The sequence below is a fragment of the Spinacia oleracea genome, chromosome 4 (genome assembly GCF_020520425.1).
Source record: "Spinacia oleracea cultivar Varoflay chromosome 4, BTI_SOV_V1, whole genome shotgun sequence".
Lineage (NCBI taxonomy): Eukaryota > Viridiplantae > Streptophyta > Magnoliopsida > Caryophyllales > Amaranthaceae > Spinacia > Spinacia oleracea.
In genome coordinates, this window is record NC_079490.1 from 11,307,920 (window position 1) to 11,334,300 (window position 26,381).

At 38.8% G+C, this 26,381-nt stretch overlaps 1 protein-coding gene and 1 non-coding gene across 2 annotated transcripts; one reads left to right on the forward strand and one right to left on the reverse strand.

Annotated features, from left to right (window-relative positions):
• Nucleotides 1-23,453: 23,453 nt before the first annotated feature.
• LOC130460566 (small nucleolar RNA R71) lies at nt 23,454-23,560 on the reverse strand. The gene has a single exon (XR_008920420.1). It is a non-coding gene; the product is annotated as a small nucleolar RNA R71 (small nucleolar RNA).
• Nucleotides 23,561-24,610: 1,050 nt separating this feature from the next.
• LOC130471318 (uncharacterized) lies at nt 24,611-25,387 on the forward strand. The gene has a single exon (XM_056841370.1). The coding sequence runs from the start codon at nt 24,611-24,613 to the stop codon at nt 25,385-25,387; it is 777 nt and encodes a 258-aa protein (XP_056697348.1).
• The last annotated feature ends 994 nt before the right edge of the window (nt 25,388-26,381 follow it).

Consider the following 26,381-nt stretch of genomic DNA (forward strand, 5'->3'; position numbering starts at 1 on the left):
AATGAACAATCATAATTAGGAAAACATGCATCTCTCGAATCTTATGAATTCCTTAGGATAGAACAACTAGCGGGCTCTCGCTACGTACTAGAAATAATTCCTATCTAATAGCCACAGACCAAAAACATCAGATTTATACCTCTCGGCGCATAATCCAAGGTTAATCAAACTCAAATCAAAATAGTCCGGCCGAACAGAATCGACGAGCAATAATAATAAGCTATAGAAATTATAATCAATCAATCAATAATCAAGTCCACATATAATCCCAATCATGCATTCATGGATCCCCTAAACCCTAGAAATTAAACTACTCACTCATGATAATAAATAACAAAGCAATTAACATAATAGAAAACATGATCAAGCAATAAGATAAATTAAAGCAAGAAACAATACCGACTTGAAGAACAATGGAATAATAAAGCTTGAATCTTTGATTAAAATTAAAACTAAGTGTTTGGAGAAAATAGAGAGAACTAAAATAGACTAAGTAATTAGAAAACTAGAATAAAAGATGTCACTAAAAATATAAGGGGCTAGTATTTATAGTTTGCCCAAAATAGAGCCCAAAATCGGAAATAAAATCTCGCGAAATACGCTGGAGGTTGGCGTGGCCCGATCGGGCGACGTTTCGCCCGATCTGGCGGTGTGCTCGATAGTCGGCCCGATCGGGCGAAATTCTGCCCGATCGGGCGGTTGCAAAATGCCCAGAACAGCGCCCAGAATGACCGCCCGATCGGGCGCGTGTTGAAACTGCACGATCCTCTATCTTAAAAACACCATATCTCCTTCGTTATAAGTCGGAATTAGGCGAGTGACCACTCGTTGGAAAGCTCTTGAAGTCTAGAATCCAACCCAATTTCAATCGCTGCATTTGGAGTTGTATAACTCGAGTTATGATCAAAAGAGTGGACGACATTCAGTTTTCTACTTCTTTCACTATTCGCTTTGCAAGAAAATTCTTCCAACTCAATGTTTGCGCTCTCGAAAGTATATAATCTCTTGTATTGATTCAAATGAGTAGGAAATGCACAAAAATATGCTAATTCCTACAATGATGAACCTGAAACTACAAACACACTACAAGGAGCACATTAGTACTAAAATCGCTCCGAAGAGCTCATTTGAGATCAAAAAGTACTAAGGGACGGGGGTAAAAACTCTATATAAAACGCATATATCACCCAACTAAGCAAACTGGCGCCAAGTCTGAAAAGAGGAAGGTCAGTCAACCCACTTCTGAATCTGAATGCTTCTACTGCAAGAAGAAGGGGCATTAGAAGAGAGATTGCTTGAAGCTAAAGGAAGATCAGAAGAACGGAACAGTCGTTCCATCTTCAGGTATTTTCGTTATAGACTGTATACTTGCTAATTCAACTTCTTGGGTATTAGATACAGGTTGTGGCTCACACTTATGTTCCAATCCACAGGGACTAAGAAGAAGTAGAAAGTTAAGCAAGGGTGAAGTCGACCTACGAGTGGGAAATGGAGCACGGATTGCTGCATTAGCTGTAGGAACTTATTATTTGTCGTTGCCCTCTGGGCTAGTTTTGGAACTGGAAGAATGTTTCCATGTTCCAAGTCTTACTAAAAACATCATTTCAGTTTCTTGCTTAGATGCTAAGGGATTTTCCTTTTTAATAAAAGACAATAGTTGTTCGTTTTATTTTAAAGAGATGTTTTATGGATCTTCTAGATTAGTCAAGGGACTTTATTTATTAGATCACGACAAACAAGTTTATAACATAAATACCAAAAAGGCCAAAAAGGATGATTCAGATCTCACCTATCTGTGGCATTGTCGATTAGGCCATATAAACTTGAAACGCTTAGAAAGACTTCAAAAGGAAGGAATTCTAGAACCATTTGACTTAGAGGATTATGGTAAATGCGAATCATGTTTACTTGGCAAAATGACAAAGCAACCTTTCTCTAAAGTTGGAGAAAGAGCAACTGAACTATTGGGTTTAATCCATACAGATGTATGTGGACCAATGAGTACAAATGCTAGAGGTGGTTTCAGCTACTTTATCACTTTCACTAATGACTTCAGTAGATATGGTTATGTCTACCTAATGAAGCATAAGTCTGAATCCTTTGAAAAATTCAAGGAATTTCAGAGTGAAGTAGAGAATCAATTAGGCAAGAAGATTAAGGCACTGCGGTCTGATAGAGGCGGTGAATATCTGAGCTATGAATTTGATGACCATCTGAAAGAATGTGGAATTCTATCAGAATTGACCCCTCCTGGAACACCACAATGGAACGGTGTGTCGGAACGGAGGAACAGAACCTTGCTAGACATGGTCAGGTCAATGATGGGTCAGGCCGAACTTCCACTAGAATTTTGGGGACATGCACTAAATACAGCTGCACTCACTATAAATAGAGCTTCGTCTAAAGCTGTCAAAAAGACTCCATATGAGTCTTTTCTTAAGATTTGGGGATGTGAAGTATACGTCAAACAATTAATTTCAGACAAACTTCATCCGAAATCTAACAAATGTATCCTTGTGGGCTATCCAAAGGAAACAAAGGGGTATTACTTCTACAATACATCTGAGAACAAGGTGTTTGTTGCTCGAGATGGTGTCTTTTTGGAGAAAGATCACATTTCCAAAATGACAAGTGGGAGAAAAGTAGACCTCGAAGAAATTCGAGTCGAAACAAACTCTAGAGAATGCTCAAGATGACATTCAGGATGAAACTCAGAGATCTTTAGAAGAATTTGGTGAGAATCATGGTCAGTCTAGAAATGTTACCCCGCGTAGATCGCAAAGATATAGATCTCAACCGGAAAGGTACTTAGGTATTTTGACGAACGAGAGCTATGACGTTCTATTACTTGAAAGTGATGAACCTGCGACTTACAAACAAGCTATGACGAGCCCTAGCTCCAAGCAATGGCAAAAAGCCATGCAATCTGAATTAGACTCCATGTCTGAAAACCAAGTATGGGATTTGGTCGATTTGCCAGATGGCTACCAAGCCATTGGAAGCAAATGGGTTTTCAAACTGAAAAAGGACAAGGATGGGAAACTTGAAGTTTTCAAAGCTAGATTGGTTGCAAAAGGTTACAGGCAAGTCCACGGTGTGGATTACGATGAAACCTTTTCACCAGTTGCAATGCTAAAGTCTATTCGAATAATGTTAGCAATCGCTGCATATTACGATTACGAAATATGGCAGATGGATGTCAAAACCGCTTTCTTAAACGGCGTTTTAGCAGAAACTGTGTTCATGACACAGCCTGAAGGTTTTGAGGATCCAAAGAATGCTAAAAAGGTATGCAAGCTAAAGAAATCAATCTACGGATTGGAGCAGGCATCCAGGAGCTGGAATATACGTTTTGATGAAGCAGTCAGTGACTTTGGTTTCATCAAGAACGCAGACGAATCTTGTGTATACAAGAAGGTCAGTGGGAGCAAAATTTCTTTCCTAGTATTATATGTCGACGACATATTACTTATCGGAAATGACATTCCTATGTTGAACTCTGTCAAGATTTGGCTTGGGAAATGTTTTTCGATGAAGGATCTAGGAGAAGCACAGTACATATTGGGCATCAAGATTTACAGAGATAGATCTAAAAAGATGATTGGACTTAGTCAAAGCACTTATATCAATAAGGTGCTTGATAGGTTCAAGATGGCAGACTCCAAGCGAGGCTACCTACCCATGTCTCATGGAATAACTCTAAGCAAGACTCAGTGCCCAAAAACACTTGATGAGCGTAGATGAATGAATGGGATTCCATATGCATCATTAATTGGTTCAATAATGTATGCTATAATATGTACACGCCCGGATGTTGCGTACGCACTCAGTGCTACGAGCAGATACCAGTCATACCCAGGAGAGGCACATTGGACTGCTGCCAAGAATATTCTGAAGTACCTAAAAAGGCACAAAGATGACTTCCTGGTCTATGGTGGAGATGATGAATTAATTGTTAAAGGCTATACGGACGCAAGTTTCCAAACCGACAAAGATGATTTCAGATCACAGTCTGGGTTTGTCTTCTGCCTCAACGAAGGTGCAGTAAGCTGGAAAAGTGCTAAGCAAAGCACCATTGCGGATTCTACAACTGAAGCGGAGTACATTGCTGCACATGAAGCAGCAAAGGAAGCTATATGGATAAGGAAGTTCATAGGTGAACTAGGTGTAGTCCCCTCCATTAAAGGACCAATAGCCCTGTATTGTGATAACAACGGAGCTATTGCACAGGCAAAGGAGCCTAGACACCACCAAAGAGTCAAGCATGTACTTCGTAGATTTCACCTTCTACGAGACTTCGTTGAAAGAAAAGAAGTCGAGATAAGCAAGATTGGAACTGATGACAACATATCAGATCCATTGACTAAACCTCTGCCGCAGGCGAAGCACAACTCGCACACTGCAGCCATGGGAATCAAGCATATTGGAGAATGGCTTTGATGTCCTTATTTAATGTTTTAAAGTTTTAGAGTTTAAATCTTTGTAAAACATTATTGGTTAATCATTCACAATAAATGAATAGAATTCATTTTTCCATTTAATTGTGGTTTATTAAATGATGAGTCCCTTCAATTTGACGATATATTCAAGACAGACTGTCAGGACCAGTCATGTGACTAAGAAATGTCTATCAAGTGAACTTGAATGTCAAAAGTTGAAAATGGTCCCTGGTCAGAGTTTTCTATAAAATTAGACGCATAGAAAACGTTAGACGACTAGAATGCAAGATGACTAGTAGTTCTGTTTCTTGAACTATGTGGAGATGGCAATGTTATAATCATTTGCATAGATACTTACTTTGGGAAGACTAGTATCGGACAGACCTATGAAACTTTACTGTAAGAGATGAAAATCTGTCATAAGTAAATTTCATTAAAATTATTACACACTAAATCCTGAATACCTGAGTGATTTGAGATTACTTGTTTGAGAACTGGTTGCTTTGACGTTGACCAACCGTCGCACCGTAAAAGGAGGCTATAAAGGCAACGCTCAGGTAATCACCTATCAAACGAAGTCTAATCTCAAGATCGCAAGATTGGGATTGTCCTCCCATAAATCGGGATGAGATGCTTAAAAGTTGTACAAGGCCATTCGGAGAGCTAGAAACTGTGAAATGCATGGCCGTGCTCAGATGAATCATAGGCTATGATTATCTGCTTATTTGATCAGTTGAACTCTGAAACCGAGAAACACCTCTGGACATAATAAGGATGACAACTCTTACCTTATGTTCAAGAGCAAGCATCGAGCGACAAAGAAATTAGGAAATGCACACTTGTCCCTAAGGACAAGTGGGAGACTGAAGGAAATAATGCCCTTGGTCCAAGTATGCATATAATATTAAGTCTAATAAATGCGGTTCAGTATTAATTAACAAGTTAATAATTCAGTGAGATCAAGTGAGCTGAATGCCTAGCTAGAGGTCGCTTCAGTTCAAGTGGAATTAATGATACTAATCCACAGCTTACTCTTGACTGAACCCGTAGGGTCACACAAATAGTACGTAAATGGATCAAGTATTTAATGGCATTAAATACTCTATCTATGGATATTCGGAATCGACGGATCTTGGTTTCAGTGGGAGCTGAGATCGTCACAAGCAAGAAATGAATACTCCGGAAACGATGATATTGCCGGAAACGGAAATATGGATCGTATCGGAAATATAAATATTATCCAAGTCGTAGATGTTGCCGGAAACGGAAACATGGTACGTATCGGAAAATATTATCGGAAATGGAAATATTGCCGGAATCGGAAATATTGCCGGAAACGGAAATATTGTCAGAATCGGAAATATTATCGGAATCATAAAATAATTCTGGAAACGGAAATATTAAATATTTGTTCGAAACGGAAATTAATTCCGGAATCGGAAATATTAAATATTGTTCGTATCGGAAATGAATTCCGGAACCGGGAATTTAATCGGAAGCGTATCGTACGAATAAGCATCGGACGAGGCCTGCCGGACTGACAGGCTAAATCGCACTCCTATCAAAGATAAACCTAACGTTCACCAACTAAAAATATAGCAAGGGAAGCAGGGATCGTATCCACAGGGAAACAGTGTTCTTTCTACTATTAAAAGACTAATCTAGACTATTGGTAACAAGAATTGGATTGGTTTGTATATTAAACGAAAGCAAATAATCAAATCGGAAGATAACAATATTAAAGGAATCTAGGGCAGCGGTTCACCATAAATGCAGACCGGGATTGGACAACGGACAATAACAATCAATTAACAATCATAACTAGGAGAACATGCATCTCTCGAATCTTATGAATTCCTTAGGATAGAACAACTAGCGGGCTCTCGCTACGTACTAGAAATAATTCCTATCTAATAGCCACAAACCAAAAACATCAAATTTATAGCTCTCGGCGCATAATCTAAGGTTAATCAAACTCAAATCAAAATAGTCCGGCCGAACAGAATTGACGAGCAATAATAATAAGCTATAGAAATTAATCAATCAATCAAATATCATGTCCACATATAATCCCAATCATGCATTCATGGATCCCCTAAACCCTATAAATTAAACTACTCACTCATGATAATAAATAACAAAGCAATTAATATAATAGAAAACATGATTAAAGCAATAAACTAAATTAGAACAAGAAGCAATACCTAATTGAAGAACAATGAATAATGAAAGCTTGAATTTTTGATTGAAAATAAAACTAAGTATTGGAACAAATTTGAGAGAATAATAAGCTAAGAAAATAAACTCAAGGTTCAAAACTAAAAATAAAAGGTGTCACTAAAAATATAAGGGGCTAGTATTTATAGTTTGCCCAAAATAGAGCCCAAAATCGGAAATAAAAACTCGCGAAATATGCTGGAGGTTGGCGTCGCCCGATCGGGCAACGCTTCGCCCGATCGGGAAATGTGCTTGATAGTCGGCCCGATCGGGCGAAATTCCGCCCGATCGGGCGGTTGCAAAATGCCCAGAATGACGGCCCGATCCGGATCGGGCGAAGCCCGCCCGATCGGGCGCGTGTTGAAACTGCACGATCCTCTATCTTCAAAACGTCATATCTCCTTCGTTATTCGTCGGAATTAGGCGAGTGACCACTTGTTGGAAAGCTAATGAAGTCTAGAATCCAACCCAATTAGAGTTACATCATTTAGAGTTGTAGAACTTGAGTTATGCTTAAAATAGTGGACTATAGTCATTTTTGTACTTCCTTCGTTATTCGCTTTGCTTCAAAACTCTTCAAACTTAATGTTTGTGCTCTCGAAAGTACATAATTTCTTGTATTGATTCAAATGAGTAGGAAATGCACCAAAATATGCTAATTCCTACAATGATGAACCTGAAACTACAAACACACTACAAGGAGCACATTAGTACTAAAAATCGCTCCGAAGAGCTCATTTGAGATCAAAAGTACTAAGGGACGGGGGTAAAAACTCTATATAAAACACACATATCAAACTCCCCCAAGCTAGATCCTTGCTTGTCCCTAAGCAAGAAAATCATCGATGAATACAAGACCAACTTCACCCCCACCATATTTCAAAATGAAAAACATAATTCAAGGCAAAATCTAACGAGCATGCATCAATGTCAACCAATCAAATCCACCCAACCACAAATCCTCCCTAACAATCGTCACGCAAAGCGAACCACAAGTGCACAATGGAATTCAAGACTAGTGCTCACACACTCATCACTCATTTATGTGGCGGGTAAAAGATGTACCCGTTCGCTCTCCTCCCAACATATAAGTGAACAATGCCCTCCCAAACTCACAACACTCGTGTGTCTAGAAAAACATACACTCAACCTAGTAGTCGACTTGAAATGTGTCATGTCATAACTTGCATTGATAAACAACTATTTTCACATAAGTACGACTCTATGCACAAAGGTCGGAAGCTCTTCAAAGCTTGTAATGTTAGGCTTTGGTAAGGGTGCGGTAAATTTGGGTATAATGTGAGCTTTAAAGCCTTGGCTTTGGGGAGCATAAATCCTAAAAACAACCGTGATCAATCAACATAATGACCCTAATCTCCCACTCAACACATGACAAAACAACAAATAGCCAACACCATACTTTCTTGCCTTTTTTCACAATTGTAACCAATCACTCATAAGGATATGAATTTGCAGAACTTGATTGAAACAACACTTTGAACTTTTTATGAGAGTAATAGATTTTTCTCTTTCTTTTCTTTTTCAATCTTTTTTTTTTCTTTTTTCTTTTTTAGCAACCTTCACATTTGTTTTGTTCTTTCATCTCTTTTCATTTTCAACAACAAACATGATAAGACGAACTCCATTTTCAATACCCACTTTGTGCTCAAAATGTAGCACACTACAACTCCCTCACCTCACTACTATTAGCTCCCCCAAGCTAGGCTTGGGACTAGTAACCAATGGGGTTTTTCATGGGCTTGTAATATGGCTAGTCACCGAATAAAAGGGCACAAGCAACAACATGGGTAGAAAAGGAGGGGACAAATGTATCTAATTTCATCTGAAGGCTACCTAAATAGAAAAATGCCTTCGTCCTCCACAATGTGCATGTATATGAGTCATAAAACACTACTAATAGTTGCACATCAATACTCAAAATCAATGACACACCAGGAAGCTATCACACATCCTAACCAAATTAACTAGTCAAGCACCAAGTCCACAAATAGTTAGTCGGAGTTGACTCATGTTAAGGCATCAAAGCAATCGAATATCAAATCATGGCTAACACATCTACATTGCCCATCATCAAATACCAAGAATCAAAACAATTTTCGTTCAAGGGGCACAGGGAAGCATGATATTGTATTCATCGGAACGTATTTTTGTATTTTTTTTTTTTCAAAGCAATAAACTACTCTAGAAAACATTAAACACACCAAAATAAACACACCAAAATAAGTAAATGCAAAAATAAAAGGAAAAACATACCTAATATGTACAAGTGAGTGAAACACCCCCCCAAGCTAAATCAGACAATGTCCTCATTGGCTCAAGGGGTATCATGAGGAAAGTGAGCAACCCGTGGCTTATTTGTCACTGAGTCGTAAATAGCCCGATCGGGCAGCAGATCGCCAAAATTTGATAGGCTAAATCGCACTCCTATCAAAGATAAACCTAACGTTCACCAACTAAAAATATAGCAAGGGAAGCAGGGATCGTATCCACAGGGAAACAGTGTTCTTTCTACTATTAAAAGACTAATCTAGACTATTGGTAACAAGAATTGGATTGGTTTGTATATTAAACGAAAGCAAATAATCAAATCGAAAGATAACAATATTAAAGGAATCTAGGGCAGCGGTTCACCATAAATGCAGACCGGGATTGGACAACGGACAATAACAATCAATTAACAATCATAACTAGGAAAACATGCATCTCTCGAATCTTATGAATTCCTTAGGATAGAACAACTAGCGGGCTCTCGCTACGTACTAGAAATAATTCCTATCTAATAGCCACAAACCAAAAACATCAAATTTATACCTCTCGGTGCATAATCTAAGGTTAATCAAACTCAAATCAAAATAGTCCGGCCCAACAGAATTGACGAGCAATAATAATAAGCTATAGAAATTAATCAATCAATCAAATATCATGTCCACATATAATCCCAATCATGCATTCATGGATCCCCTAAACCCTAGAAATTAAACTACTAACTCATGATAATAAATAACAAAGCAATTAATATAATAGAAAACATGATTAAAGCAATAAACTAAATTAGAACAAGAAGCAATACCTAATTGAAGAACAATGAATAATGAAAGCTTGAATTTTTGATTGAAAATAAAACTAAGTATTGGAACAAATTTGAGAGAATAATAAGCTAAGAAAAAAAACTCAAGGTTCAAAACTAAAAATAAAAGATGTCACTAAAAATATAAGGGGCTAGTATTTATAGTTTGCCCAAAATAGAGCCCAAAATCGGAAATAAAATCTCGCGAAATACGCTGGAGGTTGGCGTGGCCCGATCGGGCGACGTTTCGCCCGATCTGGCGGTGTGCTCGATAGTCGGCCCGATCGGGCGAAATTCTGCCCGATCGGGCGGTTGCAAAATGCCCAGAACAGCGCCCAGAATGACCGCCCGATCGGGCGCGTGTTGAAACGGCACGATCCTCTATCTTCAAAACGTCATATCTCCTTTGTTATTCGTCGGAATTAGGCGAGTGACCACTTGTTGAAAAGCTATTGAAGTCTAGAATCCAACCCAATTAGAGTTACATCATTTAGAGTTGTAGAACTTGAGTTATGCTTAAAATAGTGGACTATAGTCATTTTTGTACTTCCTTCGTTATTCGCTTTGCTTCAAAACTCTTCAAACTTAATGTTTGTGCTCTCGAAAGTACATAATTTCTTGTATTGATTCAAATGAGTAGGAAATGCACAAAAATATGCTAATTCCTGCAATGATGAACCTGAAACTACAAACACACTACAAGGAGCACATTAGTACTAAAAATCGCTCCGAAGAGCTCATTTGAGATCAAAAGTACTAAGGGACGGGGGTAAAAACTCTATATAAAACACACATATCAAACTCCCCCAAGCTAGATCCTTGCTTGTCCCTAAGCAAGAAAATCATCGATGAATACAAGACCAACTTCACCCCCACCATATTTCAAAATGAAAAACATATGAGTCTTTTCTTAAGATTTGGGGATGTGAAGTATACGTCAAACAATTAATTTCAGACAAACTTCATCCGAAATCTAACAAATGTATCCTTGTGGGCTATCCAAAGGAAACAAAGGGGTATTACTTCTACAATACATCTGAGAACAAGGTGTTTGTTGCTCGAGATGGTGTCTTTTTGGAGAAAGATCACATTTCCAAAATGACAAGTGGGAGAAAAGTAGACCTCGAAGAAATTCGAGTCGAACAACAAACTCGAGAGAATGCTCAAGATGACATTCCAGATGAAACTCAGAGATCTTTAGAAGAATTTGGTGAGAATCATGGTCAGTCTAGAAATGTTACCCCGCGTAGATCGCAAAGATATAGATCTCAACCGGAAAGGTACTTAGGTATTTTGACGAACGAGAGCTATGACGTTCTATTACTTGAAAGTGATGAACCTGCGACTTACAAACAAGCTATGACGAGCCCTAGCTCCAAGCAATGGCAAAAAGCCATGCAATCTGAATTAGACTCCATGTCTGAAAACCAAGTATGGGATTTGGTCGATTTGCCAGATGGCTACCAAGCCATTGGAAGCAAATGGGTTTTCAAACTGAAAAAGGACAAGGATGGGAAACTTGAAGTTTTCAAAGCTAGATTGGTTGCAAAAGGTTACAGGCAAGTCCACGGTGTGGATTACGATGAAACCTTTTCACCAGTTGCAATGCTAAAGTCTATTCGAATAATGTTAGCAATCGCTGCATATTACGATTACGAAATATGGCAGATGGATGTCAAAACCGCTTTCTTAAACGGCGTTTTAGCAGAAACTGTGTTCATGACACAGCCTGAAGGTTTTGAGGATCCAAAGAATGCTAAAAAGGTATGCAAGCTAAAGAAATCAATCTACGGATTGGAGCAGGCATCCAGGAGCTGGAATATACGTTTTGATGAAGCAGTCAGTGACTTTGGTTTCATCAAGAACGCAGACGAATCTTGTGTATACAAGAAGGTCAGTGGGAGCAAAATTTCTTTCCTAGTATTATATGTCGACGACATATTACTTATCGGAAATGACATTCCTATGTTGAACTCTGTCAAGATTTGGCTTGGGAAATGTTTTTCGATGAAGGATCTAGGAGAAGCACAGTACATATTGGGCATCAAGATTTACAGAGATAGATCTAAAAAGATGATTGGACTTAGTCAAAGCACTTATATCAATAAGGTGCTTGATAGGTTCAAGATGGCAGACTCCAAGCGAGGCTACCTACCCATGTCTCATGGAATAACTCTAAGCAAGACTCAGTGCCCAAAAACACTTGATGAGCGTAGACGAATGAATGGGATTCCATATGCATCATTAATTGGTTCAATAATGTATGCTATAATATGTACACGCCCGGATGTTGCGTACGCACTCAGTGCTACGAGCAGATACCAGTCATACCCAGGAGAGGCACATTGGACTGCTGCCAAGAATATTCTGAAGTACCTAAAAAGGCACAAAGATGACTTCCTGGTCTATGGTGGAGATGATGAATTAATTGTTAAAGGCTATACGGACGCAAGTTTCCAAACCGACAAAGATGATTTCAGATCACAGTCTGGGTTTGTCTTCTGCCTCAACGAAGGTGCAGTAAGCTGGAAAAGTGCTAAGCAAAGCACCATTGCGGATTCTACAACTGAAGCGGAGTACATTGCTGCACATGAAGCAGCAAAGGAAGCTATATGGATAAGGAAGTTCATAGGTGAACTAGGTGTAGTCCCCTCCATTAAAGGACCAATAGCCCTGTATTGTGATAACAACGGAGCTATTGCACAGGCAAAGGAGCCTAGACACCACCAAAGAGTCAAGCATGTACTTCGTAGATTTCACCTTCTACGAGACTTCGTTGAAAGAAAAGAAGTCGAGATAAGCAAGATTGGAACTGATGACAACATATCAGATCCATTGACTAAACCTCTGCCGCAGGCGAAGCACAACTCGCACACTGCAGCCATGGGAATCAAGCATATTGGAGAATGGCTTTGATGTCCTTATTTAATGTTTTAAAGTTTTAGAGTTTAAATCTTTGTAAAACATTATTGGTTAATCATTCACAATAAATGAATAGAATTCATTTTTCCATTTAATTGTGGTTTATTAAATGATGAGTCCCTTCAATTTGACGATATATTCAAGACAGACTGTCAGGACCAGTCATGTGACTAAGAAATGTCTATCAAGTGAACTTGAATGTCAAAAGTTGAAAATGGTCCCTGGTCAGAGTTTTCTATAAAATTAGACGCATAGAAAACGTTAGACGACTAGAATGCAAGATGACTAGTAGTTCTGTTTCTTGAACTATGTGGAGATGGCAATGTTATAATCATTTGCATAGATACTTACTTTGGGAAGACTAGTATCGGACAGACCTATGAAACTTTACTGTAAGAGATGAAAATCTGTCATAAGTAAATTTCATTAAAATTATTACACACTAAATCCTGAATACCTGAGTGATTTGAGATTACTTGTTTGAGAACTGGTTGCTTTGACGTTGACCAACCGTCGCACCGTAAAAGGAGGCTATAAAGGCAACGCTCAGGTAATCACCTATCAAACGAAGTCTAATCTCAAGATCGCAAGATTGGGATTGTCCTCCCATAAATCGGGATGAGATGCTTAAAAGTTGTACAAGGCCATTCGGAGAGCTAGAAACTGTGAAATGCATGGCCGTGCTCAGATGAATCATAGGCTATGATTATCTGCTTATTTGATCAGTTGAACTCTGAAACCGAGAAACACCTCTGGACATAATAAGGATGACAACTCTTACCTTATGTTCAAGAGCAAGCATCGAGCGACAAAGAAATTAGGAAATGCACACTTGTCCCTAAGGACAAGTGGGAGACTGAAGGAAATAATGCCCTTGGTCCAAGTATGCATATAATATTAAGTCTAATAAATGCGGTTCAGTATTAATTAACAAGTTAATAATTCAGTGAGATCAAGTGAGCTGAATGCCTAGCTAGAGGCCGCTTCAGTTCAAGTGGAATTAATGATACTAATCCACAGCTTACTCTTGACTGAACCCGTAGGGTCACACAAATAGTACGTAAATGGATCAAGTATTTAATGGCATTAAATACTCTATCTATGGATATTCGGAATCGACGGATCTTGGTTTCAGTGGGAGCTGAGATCGTCACAAGCAAGAAATGAATACTCCGGAAACGATGATATTGCCGGAAACGGAAATATGGATCGTATCGGAAATATAAATATTATCCAAGTCGTAGATGTTGCCGGAAACGGAAACATGGTACGTATCGGAAAATATTATCGGAAATGGAAATATTGCCGGAATCGGAAATATTGCCGGAAACGGAAATATTGTCAGAATCGGAAATATTATCGGAATCATAAAATAATTATGGAAACGGAAATATTAAATATTTGTTCGAAACGGAAATTAATTCCGGAATCGGAAATATTGCCGAATATTGTTCGTATCGGAAATGAATTCCGGAACCGGGAATTTAATCGGAAGCGTATCGTACGAATAAGCATCGGACGAGGCCTGCCGGACTGACAGGCTAAATCGCACTCCTATCAAAGATAAACCTAACGTTCACCAACTAAAAATATAGCAAGGGAAGCAGGGATCGTATCCACAGGGAAACAGTGTTCTTTCTACTATTAAAAGACTAATCTAGACTATTGGTAACAAGAATTGGATTGGTTTGTATATTAAACGAAAGCAAATAATCAAATCGGAAGATAACAATATTAAAGGAATCTAGGGCAGCGGTTCACCATAAATGCAGACCGGGATTGGACAACGGACAATAACAATCAATTAACAATCATAACTAGGAGAACATGCATCTCTCGAATCTTATGAATTCCTTAGGATAGAACAACTAGCGGGCTCTCGCTACGTACTAGAAATAATTCCTATCTAATAACCACAAACCAAAAACATCAAATTTATAGCTCTCGGCGCATAATCTAAGGTTAATAAAACTCAAATCAAAATAGTCCGGCCGAACAGAATTGACGAGCAATAATAATAAGCTATAGAAATTAATCAATCAATCAAATATCATGTCCACATATAATCCCAATCATGCATTCATGGATCCCCTAAACCCTAGAAATTAAACTACTCACTCATGATAATAAATAACAAAGCAATTAATATAATAGAAAACATGATTAAAGCAATAAACTAAATTAGAACAAGAAGCAATACCTAATTGAAGAACAATGAATAATGAAAGCTTGAATTTTTGATTGAAAATAAAACTAAGTATTGGAACAAATTTGAGAGAATAATAAGCTAAGAAAAAAAACTCAAGGTTCAAAACTAAAAATAAAAGGTGTCACTAAAAATATAAGGGGCTAGTATTTATAGTTTGCCCAAAATAGAGCCCAAAATCGGAAATAAAAACTCGCGAAATATGCTGGAGGTTGGCGTCGCCCGATCGGGCAACGCTTCGCCCGATCGGGCAATGTGCTTGATAGTCGGCCCGATCGGGCGAAATTCCGCCCGATCGGGCGGTTGCAAAATGCCCAGAATGACGGCCCGATCCGGATCGGGCGAAGCCCGCCCGATCGGGCGCGTGTTGAAACTGCACGATCCTCTATCTTCAAAACGTCATATCTCCTTCGTTATTCGTCGGAATTAGGCGAGTGACCACTTGTTGGAAAGCTATTGAAGTCTAGAATCCAACCCAATTAGAGTTACATCTTTTAGAGTTGTAGAACTTGAGTTATGCTTAAAATAGTGGACTATAGTCATTTTTGTACTTCCTTCGTTATTCGCTTTGCTTCAAAACTCTTCAAACTTAATGTTTGTGCTCTCGAAAGTACATAATTTCTTGTATTGATTCAAATGAGTAGGAAATGCACCAAAATATGCTAATTCCTACAATGATGAACCTGAAACTACAAACACACTACAAGGAGCACATTAGTACTAAAAATCGCTCCGAAGAGCTCATTTGAGATCAAAAGTACTAAGGGACGGGGGTAAAAACTCTATATAAAACACACATATCAAACTCCCCCAAGCTAGATCCTTGCTTGTCTCTAAGCAAGAAAATCATCGATGAATACAAGACCAACTTCACCCCCACCATATTTCAAAATGAAAAACATAATTCAAGGCAAAATCTAACGAGCATGCATCAATGTCAACCAATCAAATCCACCCAACCACAAATCCTCCCTAACAATCGTCACGCAAAGCGAACCACAAGTGCACAATGGAATTCAAGACTAGTGCTCACACACTCATCACTCATTTATGTGGCGGGTAAAAGATGTACCCGTTCGCTCTCCTCCCAACATATAAGTGAACAATGCCCTCCCAAACTCACAACACTCGTGTGTCTAGAAAAACATACACTCAACCTAGTAGTCGACTTGAAATGTGTCATGTCATAACTTGCATTGATAAACAACTATTTTCACATAAGTACGACTCTATGCACAAAGGTCGGAAGCTCTTCAAAGCTTGTAATGTTAGGCTTTGGTAAGGGTGCGGTAAATTTGGGTATAATGTGAGCTTTAAAGCCTTGGCTTTGGGGAGCATAAATCCTAAAAACAACCGTGATCAATCAACATAATGACCCTAATCTCCCACTCAACACATGACAAAACAACAAATAGCCAATTACACCATACTTTCTTGCCTTTTTTCACAATTGTAACCAATCACTCATAAGGATATGAATTTGCAGAACTTGATTGAAACAACACTTTGAACTTTTTATGAGAGTAATAGATTTTTCTCTTTCTTTTCTTTTTCAATCTCTTTTTTTTTTCTTTTTTCTTTTTTAGCAACCTTCACATTTGTTTTGTTCTTTCATCTCTTTTCATTTTCAACAACAAACATGATAAGACGAACTCCATTTTCAATACCCACTTTGTGCTCAAAATGTAGCACACTACAACTCCCTCACCTCACTACTATTAGCTCCCCCAAGCTAGGCTTGGGACTAGTAACCAATGGGGTTTTTCATGGGCTTGTAATATGGCTAGTCACCGAATAAAAGGGCACAAGCAACAACATGGGTAGAAAAGGAGGGGACAAATGTATCTAATTTCATCTGAAGGCTACCTAAATAGAAAAATGCCTTCGTCCTCCACAATGTGCATGTATATGAGTCATAAAACACTACTAATAGTTGCACATCAATACTCAAAATCAATGACACACCAGGAAGCTATCACACATCCTAACCAAATTAACTAGTCAAGCACCAAGTCCACAAATAGTTAGTCGGAGTTGACTCATGTTAAGGCATCAAAGCAATCGAATATCAAATCATGGCTAACACATCTACATTGCCCATCATCAAATACCAAGAATCAAAACAATTTTCGTTCAAGGGGCACAGGGAAGCATGATATTGTATTCATCGGAACGTATTTTTGTATTTTTTTTTTTCAAAGCAATAAACTACTCTAGAAAACATTAAACACACCAAAATAAACACACCAAAATAAGTAAATGCAAAAATAAAAGGAAAAACATACCTAATATGTACAAGTGAGTGAAACACCCCCCCAAGCTAAATCAGACAATGTCCTCATTGGCTCAAGGGGTATCATGAGGAAAGTGAGCAACCCGTGGCTTATTTGTCACTGAGTCGTAAATAGCCCGATCGGGCAGCAGATCGCCAAAATTTGATAGGCTAAATCGCACTCCTATCAAAGATAAACCTAACGTTCACCAACTAAAAATATAGCAAGGGAAGCAGGGATCGTATCCACAGGGAAACAGTGTTCTTTCTACTATTAAAAGACTAATCTAGACTATTGGTAACAAGAATTGGATTGGTTTGTATATTAAACGAAAGCAAATAATCAAATCGGAAGATAACAATATTAAAGGAATCTAGGGCAGCGGTTCACCATAAATGCAGACCGGGATTGGACAACGGACAATAACAATCAATTAACAATCATAACTAGGAAAACATGCATCTCTCGAATCTTATGAATTCCTTAGGATAGAACAACTAGCGGGCTCTCGCTACGTACTAGAAATAATTCCTATCTAATAGCCACAAACCAAAAACATCAAATTTATACCTCTCGGCGCATAATCTAAGGTTAATCAAACTCAAATCAAAATAGTCCGGCCGAACAGAATTGACGAGCAATAATAATAAGCTATAGAAATTAATCAATCAATCAAATATCATGTCCACATATAATCCCAATCATGCATTCATGGATCCCCTAAACCCTAGAAATTAAACTACTCACTCATGATAATAAATAACAAAGCAATTAATATAATAGAAAACATGATTAAAGCAATAAACTAAATTAGAACAAGAAGCAATACCTAATTGAAGAACAATGAATAATGAAAGCTTGAATTTTTGATTGAAAATAAAACTAAGTATTGGAACAAATTTGAGAGAATAATAAGCTAAGAAAAAAAACTCAAGGTTCAAAACTAAAAATAAAAGGTGTCACTAAAAATATAAGGGGCTAGTATTTATAGTTTGCCCAAAATAGAGCCCAAAATCGGAAATAAAAACTCGCGGAATATGCTGGAGGTTGGCGTCGCCCGATCGGGCGACGCTTCGCCCAATCGGGCAATGTGCTCGATAGTCGGCCCGATCGGGCGGTTGCAAAATGCCCAGAACAGCGCCCAGAATGACCGCCCGATCGGGCGCGTGTTGAAACGGCACGATCCTCTATCTTCAAAACGTCATATCTCCTTTGTTATTTGTCGGAATTAGACGAGTGACCATTTGTTGGAAAGCTATTGAAGTCTAAAATCCAACCCAATTGGAATTACATCATTTAGAGTTGTAGAACTTGAGTTATGCTTAAAATAGTGGACTATAGTCATTTTTGTACTTCCTTCGTTATTCGCTTTGCTTCAAAACTCTTCAAACTTAATGTTTGTGCTCTCGAAAGTACATAATTTCTTGTATTGATTCAAATGAGTAGGAAATGCACAAAAATATGCTAATTCCTACAATGATGAACCTGAAACAACAAACACACTACAAGGAGCACATTAGTACTAAAAATCGCTCCGAAGAGCTCATTTGAGATCAAAAGTACTAAGGGACGAGGTTAAAAACTCTATATAAAACACACATTCACGGACGAAGGCCCAGCACGAAGCCAGGCCATCGCCCAGCAAGCAAGGACGCGCGCACGCCTTGCCCAAGGCAGCGCCAGGCCCACCGCAAGGCAGGCCCAACGTGCCAAGGCAAAGCTGCCCAGCGTGGGCTGCGTGGGCCGAGCGCACGCGTGCGGGCGCCCTCGTGGCTCCGTGCGTGTGTGTGTTTGTGTCCATGCACAATTCCTAAATCTATTAGGTTTTGGTGTGTGATTAAAATTCCTATTCCTATTAGGATTATTTAATTAATTAGATTCCTTGTAGGATTCTAAGTTTAATTAAATCGTATCCTACTAGGATTCCAATTCCCTTTCCAAACCTCTATAAATAAGGGCCTGGGGTCATAATTTATGAGTACGATTGAAGTATTCAAAAGGGTAAGTTTTGAAAGAAAATTCAGCCACACTCTTGCACAATAATAGCCGAAAATTCCTAAGCATCTTAAGGGCGATTCTAGTTGTTCAATCTTGAGGCGGATCCGGACATACTGTGGACTATCTACGAAGGGACGACACTTGGAGTCCTAAAGACTTGTTCTTGTTCGGTTCGGGCTCAGCTAGGGAAGGCACGCTACAAAGTGTATGCATCTATACTATGCTAAATGATTATGTGTAAATAATATGCTTTCTTGGCTTTATGGTTTTTCCGCATGATTTATGTATTGTCATATGTATCATAACCTAACAGAGGGATCTCATGCCAATAAGAGTAAGAGTTTCTTCTATGAAACCTACCCATATTGTCAATACTTTTCAGCTACTCCATGGTGAATTTCAGCAAGAACATGAAACACAGCAGAGGCAAGATACTACAAGTGAAAGAAGGCGTGTGAGTAATCAACTAGGCAATCTAAGTTTAATGGGGGACCCTTATTCTCCTCATGGATAAAGTTCTAAGTTGGAATGTTAGGGGCCTCAACTCAGTTTAAAAGCAGGATGAAGTGAGAAGGTTCATTTAGCAGTATGGGGTTGGGTTGGTATTTCTCCTAGAGCATAAGGTAAAGCTTGCTAACCTTGGTAAGCTTTATCAGAAAGTGTTTACTAATTGGTGTTTTACCAGCAATGCTAGTTTTCATTCTAGAAGTAGAATCGTTGTGGCTTGGAAGCCTGATATCTTTACTTTCAACATCATAGCTGCATCAGCACAATATATTCACTGTTATATCATCCCTATTAGTGGTATGCCAGGTTTTTATTGTACTTTTTTATATGCTTTTAATGACAGTCAGCAAAGGAATGATTTCTGGAGATATCTGAGGACTCTGAACACTCAAGAGCCTTGTTTACTTTGTGGTGATTTTAATTGTGGCTACAGAGGAGAGAATTAGAGATGTTGTCCGACATTCTGAAATTGAGGATATTAATGCTTGCATGCATAGCTGTAGTATGGAGGATATCAAGAGTAGTGGTCATTTCTTTACTTGGAACAATAAACAACAGGGATCTTGTAGAGTCTTCTCTAAGTTGGATAGGGTGTTGGCAAATTTTAATTGGCAAACTTGTTATCCTTCTATTGAGGTGTGCTTATTAAGTGAAGGGTGTTCTAGTCATTCTCTTGGCATGATCATTGTTTACCCTAAGGGTGCTAGGGGGAAAAAGCCTTATAAGTACTTTACAATGTGGAAAGTTGCTCCGAGTTTCACTTATATTATTAAAGCACAGTGGAACACTTCAATTTCTGGGTGTAAAATGTTTATTCTGGTCACTAAACTAAAGAAAGTGAAAGCTACTCTGAAGGATCTTAATAAGATTGGTTTTACTGACATTCAGGCAGCAGATCTGAAGGCTCGTCATGAATTATTAGCTACTCAGGAAGCTATGCATCTCCACCATGCTGATCAGGAGCTAGCTGATTTAGAACTGAATGCTATTCAGAACTATAAAATTCATCCTCATGATTATCTGGATTGGGTTAAGGCTGGTGATGAAAATACATATTTGTTTCATCAAAGTATCAAGAGTATAAATACTCAAAACCAAGTTTATAGTATACATGATAGGAATAAATTTGGAGGGATAAACCAGGAGAAGTCTCAGATGCTTTTCTGGATTATTACACCTCCTTGTTGGGAGGGACTTAACCTCATAGACCTCCTATGCAGCATATTATTCAAGTTTTTCCTCTTGTCAATGATCAACATAGAGAAATTTTAAATTCCCCTTATACTAGGGATGAAGTGAAGCAAGCTCTATGGTCTATCCTTGGTGTTAAGGCACCAGGACCTGATGGTTTTGGTTCCTTTTTCTATAAGGATGTGTGGCATATAGTAGGATATTGATAAGTGGGTTTTTAACCCGCTAAGGATGGTGTTTTTAGGTGGACTTTAGTGTTAGTTTAGTGGATTTTTATCTCTTTTTCCTTACTTTTTCCAATTTTCTTACTTTTCTTAGCTTCACTAGTTTTTATAGTTTTTAGGCATTTTTCTTCTTTGTTTTTCTTTGTGTACCTTGTTTCCTTTCCCTTTGTGTAGGTATTTGGTGATCCACGAGCATTTTGATGAGCCAAAGAGCCAAGAAAAGAGCCGGAGAAACCGGAAAAGCCAAGGAGTCGAACTTGTGCACAACTGCCATACAAAAACGAGCATAACTTTTTGTTTACTTAATATTTTCTTGTGATTCCAGTTGGAGATGAAAGCTTATTCCAAGAGATTTCCAACGAGAGGTCACACGACTTATTTAAACGAGTAACGAATAAGTATGGCCATTTGAACCAGGCTATGTTCGATTTTCCGCGAGAAGACTCATCCCGCCCGCGACGAGGACCATCCCGCCCGGGACAAGCCATCCCGCCCGCGACGAATTTTACCCCGAGCAGGATTTTGCTACTGGAACTCTTTGTTATTTTGGCCCAGCTCTCTCGTCCCGCCCGGGACAAGCCATCCCGCCCGGGACGACGTGGTCTGCGATTTTTTTATTTTAACGGATTCCCCAATGTTAAGGGGATTATTATCGTTTTTGGCTGAGAACTTAGAATACACTCTCTCATATTTTCAGATTCTCTCTCTATAAAAACACTTAGTTGGTTTAATTTACTTGCTTCATAGATTAATCTTCTACTTCAAGATCAAGAATCAAGATGGTAATTCAACATTTTCAGCAATTTCCTCCATTGAAGCTTCATTGTAAACTCTAAACTTCTCTACTTTTTATTTCAATTAATCAAGTAGTGGTATTATTCAATTCTTGTTCTTACTTATTAATTTCCATTAATCTTTATCAACTTATTATCATGTATTACTCGATTATTGTTTTTGTTGGTTTGATTTCCATGGATTGTGAGTAGTAAATTTCTAGGGTTCGGGTGAACCCCTCTTTTGAGTCATGAACAATTGATTTATGCATGTGGGATTTTAGTGATTGTGGGATGTTTATTAGTTGATTGAAAGGGTTTTATTGCTAGTCTTCATGTTTGATCATCATTTAGACTTATTTCTAGTCTCCTCAACCAAGGATCGAAAGATGAAATTGAGTGGTAGGCTCCCTTTCGATTGCTAGACTAAAAGACCATGAAAATAGGGCTTCCAAGTCTATGGGATTATATTGTCATCGTGACTTACGTTTTATTGCTTGAATTCATGTTTTGCACCATGAAAATAGGTTGTAGCTCATGATCAAGTTATCCTTTCTAGCTCGATAGAGTAGTTAGGTGCCTTAGATGACTATCCACTAATTTATTCCCTAACATTGCTTCTAATCTTCATGCTTTTGAACCGTTCATGATTAAATTGAGTGGTGTTGCCCGTACCTTAGCTCCTCTTAATTGAATTTTCATCCTTTAATTATCTTAGTTTGTCCTAATTAGTGTAGAACTCTCAACAAATCAAAACACCCCCGACTTGACTTAGCTTTTATATTCGATAGCATTTGGTGGTTGATTCATAGCCTCTCTTGGGTTCGACCCTTTCTTACCCTTTCTACTTAGTTAGGAAGACCGAGTTAGGTTATTATTTGATAGGTTGGCGACGCTCTATCAAGTTTTTAGCGCCGTTGTCGGGGAGGCAATAGTCACATTGAATTGCTATTCGTTGAATGAGTCTAAGTCTTTTGTATCATAATTTTTCTTATTTATTTTTGCAAATATTTTGTTATACTTTGTGATTGTCAATGCTAACGATCTCTTTAGCTTTGTTTGATTGTGCATGACACGAAAGAGCAAGCAATCACCTCTTATTCCTATTGATCTTGAATTGGACAGAACTTTAAGGATCGTTAGGAGGCAACTACGAGGTGTTTCTCAACCTCAAATTATTTACACCGATTCGGAATCAGAAGAAGACATCATGGAAGATGATGGTCCTCCACGACCGCCTCCTCCGGAGCCACTCCTTCTCCGAGATTATGGGCATCCGGAAAGTTTTGAGCTTCGTAGTGGAATTTTGCTACCCACTACGACGGTCAATAACTTTGAATTCTCACCCTCATTAATCCGGATGATAAAGCTTGATCAATTTGGAGGGGCACCAACCAAATGTCCTTTTACACATTTGGACAACTTCTATGAGCTTTGTGCTACTATTAAGCAAAATGGTGTTACCGATGAGTTTGTCAAGATGCATATGTTCCATTTTTCTCTTCGTGATAAGGCAAAGCATTGGTTGAGAACGGTTCTGGAAGGTTCTTTGACTACTTGGAATGAGGTCACAAAGGCTTTTTTTGATAAATATTGTCCACCCGAGAAGACCGCCGAATTGAGGCGGAAGATCACAAATTTCACTCAAGAAGAGGATGAGACTTTGAGTGAGGCATGGGAGCGATTCAAGGAGTATGTTAGATCATGCCCTCACCATGGTTTCAACCAATGGCTTGTTGTTCAAAGCTTGTATGATGGCCTACATCCTACATCGAGATCTCACCTAGATGCGGGTTCCGGTGGTCAAATTAAGAAGCTTCCGGTGGATCAAGTGGAGAAGATGATTGAGGAAATATTAAAACTCCATGCATGGGGTAGTGATAGAAGAGCTACTCCGAAGAAAAGTGTTGGTGGTAAGCATGAGGTTGACACCATTGATTTCTTGAACTCAAAATTTGACATGCTATCAAAGAGGCTTGAAAAATCTAACATGGGTTCTACATGTGCTCCGGTCCAAGTAATGTCTTGTGAGATTTGTGGAGGTGTTGATCATCTCTCTTCTTATTGTAACTCCACCATGGAGCAAGCGGCGGCCATATATCCAAGATTTGATCCTTATTCTCAAACATGCAATTCGGGGTGGAGACAACACCCAAATTTCTCATACAAGGACAATCAAGGGATTGAACCACCTCCTCCTCCTCAACAACAACAAGCTCCTCAACTCCCAACATCCATTCCACCATATAGGCCACTGGGTTTCAATCAAGGTGCTTACAACCAAGGTGGGTACAACCAAGGAGCTTCATCTCAACCTAAGCCTCAATTCAATCAAGCTCCCCTCAAAAGTCAAATCTTGAATCTATCATGGAGACTTTCATTGCTCATCAAACCAAGACACATGTGGATATCGACAAGCGCCTAAGTGAGGTAACTTCTTCGGTCCAACAACTCCAAGCCCACAACAAGATCATAGAGACTCAATTGGGTCAAATTGCACATCATGTGGGAAGTTCTTCTTCAAGTTTCGGTCCTCAACTTCCGAGCCAAACTGTTTTGAACCCAAAAGAGCACATAAAAGCAATCACTTTGAGATCGGGAAAAGGCTATGAAGGTCCGGTCATGAGAGAAGAGGTAGCCACAAAGAGAGATGAGGGATGTGGAGAAGAAGAGAAAGTTGAGAGTTAAAGAGTGTAAAGTGAGCAAACACAATGTGAGAAGAGTGACTCAAAGAGTGAAGAGGTTGTGATTAAGGAAAGTGAAAAAGCTCCCATGAAGCCCTACAAGCCACCCATCCCTTTTCCTCATAGGGTGGTTGAGAAGAAGTTGAATGAGAAATATTCTAAGTTTCTTGATGTCATGAAGGGGCTACAAGTGAACATTCCTTTTCTCCATGCCATGGCACAAATGCCAACTTATGCAAAGTTTTTGAAAGAACTTCTTACCAACAAGGCAAAGCTTGAAGAAGAAACCGTTTCTCTTCTTATGGAAGTGAGTGCTATCATTCAAAAAAAGCTTCTAGAAAAGCATAGTGATCCGGGTAGCTTCTCAATACCGGTGAAGATTGGTGATCTAGAGCCAAAGAATGCCCTTTGTGATCTTGGGGCAAGTGTTAGCCTTATGCCTCTCTCTATGGATCAAAGGCTAAATGTTGGGGGAATGAAGCCTACACGGATGTCACTTCAACTAGTCGACCGTTCGGTTAGAACACCCTTGGGAGTTTTGGAAGATGTCCCGGTCCAAGTTGGAAGAGTTTTTGTGCCTTGTGATTTTGTCATTATGGAGATGGAAGAAGACTCCAAGGTTCCTCTTATTCTAGGAAGGCCTTTTCTTTCTACGGCGGGAGTTGTTATTGATGTGAAAGATGGGCGGTTGACTTTGAATGTTGGAGATGAGAAAATCACTTTTACTCTTCAACAAGCAATGAACTCACCCATGATGAATGAAGTCCACCGCATTGACACCTTGAAAGAGGACTTGAAGGAATTTAGAGAAATGATTGAAGTGAAAGACCCATTGCAAGCTATCATAATGGGAAGAGATTTTTAGGAAAGTGAGGAAGTAAAAGGGTACAAGATGTTCCTTGATGAAGCACCGGTCCACCGTGAAAAGTTCAAAATGCTACAAGTGGATGAAAAAGAGGAGAGGACTACGCCTCCTCATAAGGTCGAACTCAAACCCCTTCCCCCTTCCCTTAAATATGTTTTTCTTGATGACAATGAGAACTATCCCGTTATTGTTAATGCTAAGCTTGATAACACTTCTCTTGAAAAACTTTTGACTATCTTGAAAAAATTCCAAAGTGTTATTGGTTATACAATTGATGACATTAAGGGGATAAGTCCCTCATTGTGCATGCATAAGATTTTGCTTGAAGATGATCATGCCTCCTCTATTGAACCACAACGAAGATTAAATCCAAACATGAAAGAAGTGGTGAAAAACGAGGTTGTCAAACTACTTAAAGCGGGTATTATCTATCCTATCTCCAACGTAAATGGGTAAGCCCGGTTCAAGTAGTTCCCAAAAAGGGAGGCATGACTATCATCAAGAATGAGAAAGGTGAGGCCATTTCTACAAGGTCAGTCACCGGGTGGAGAATGTGCATTGATTATAGAAAATTGAATAAATCCACCCGGAAAGATCACTTTCCCCTCCCTTTTATTGATCAAATATTGGAAAGATTGGCAAGCCATAGTCACTATTGTTTCTTGGATGGATTTTAGGGATTTTTCCAAATTCCTATCCAACCCGAGGATCAAAAGAAGACTACTTTTACATGTCCATTTGGCACCTATGCTTATCGAATGATGCCTTTTGGATTATGTAATGCACCTTCGACTTTTCAAAGGTGTATGATATCAATCTTTTCCGATATGCTTGAGTCTTCTATTGAGATTTTCATGGATGATTTCTCAGTTTGTGGTTCATCTTTTGATATTTGTCTTGCTAACCTTGTTAAAGTTTTAAAAAGATGTCAAGAGGTGAACCTTGTCTTGAATTGGGAAAAATGTCATTTTATGGTAGAAGAAGGTATTGTGCT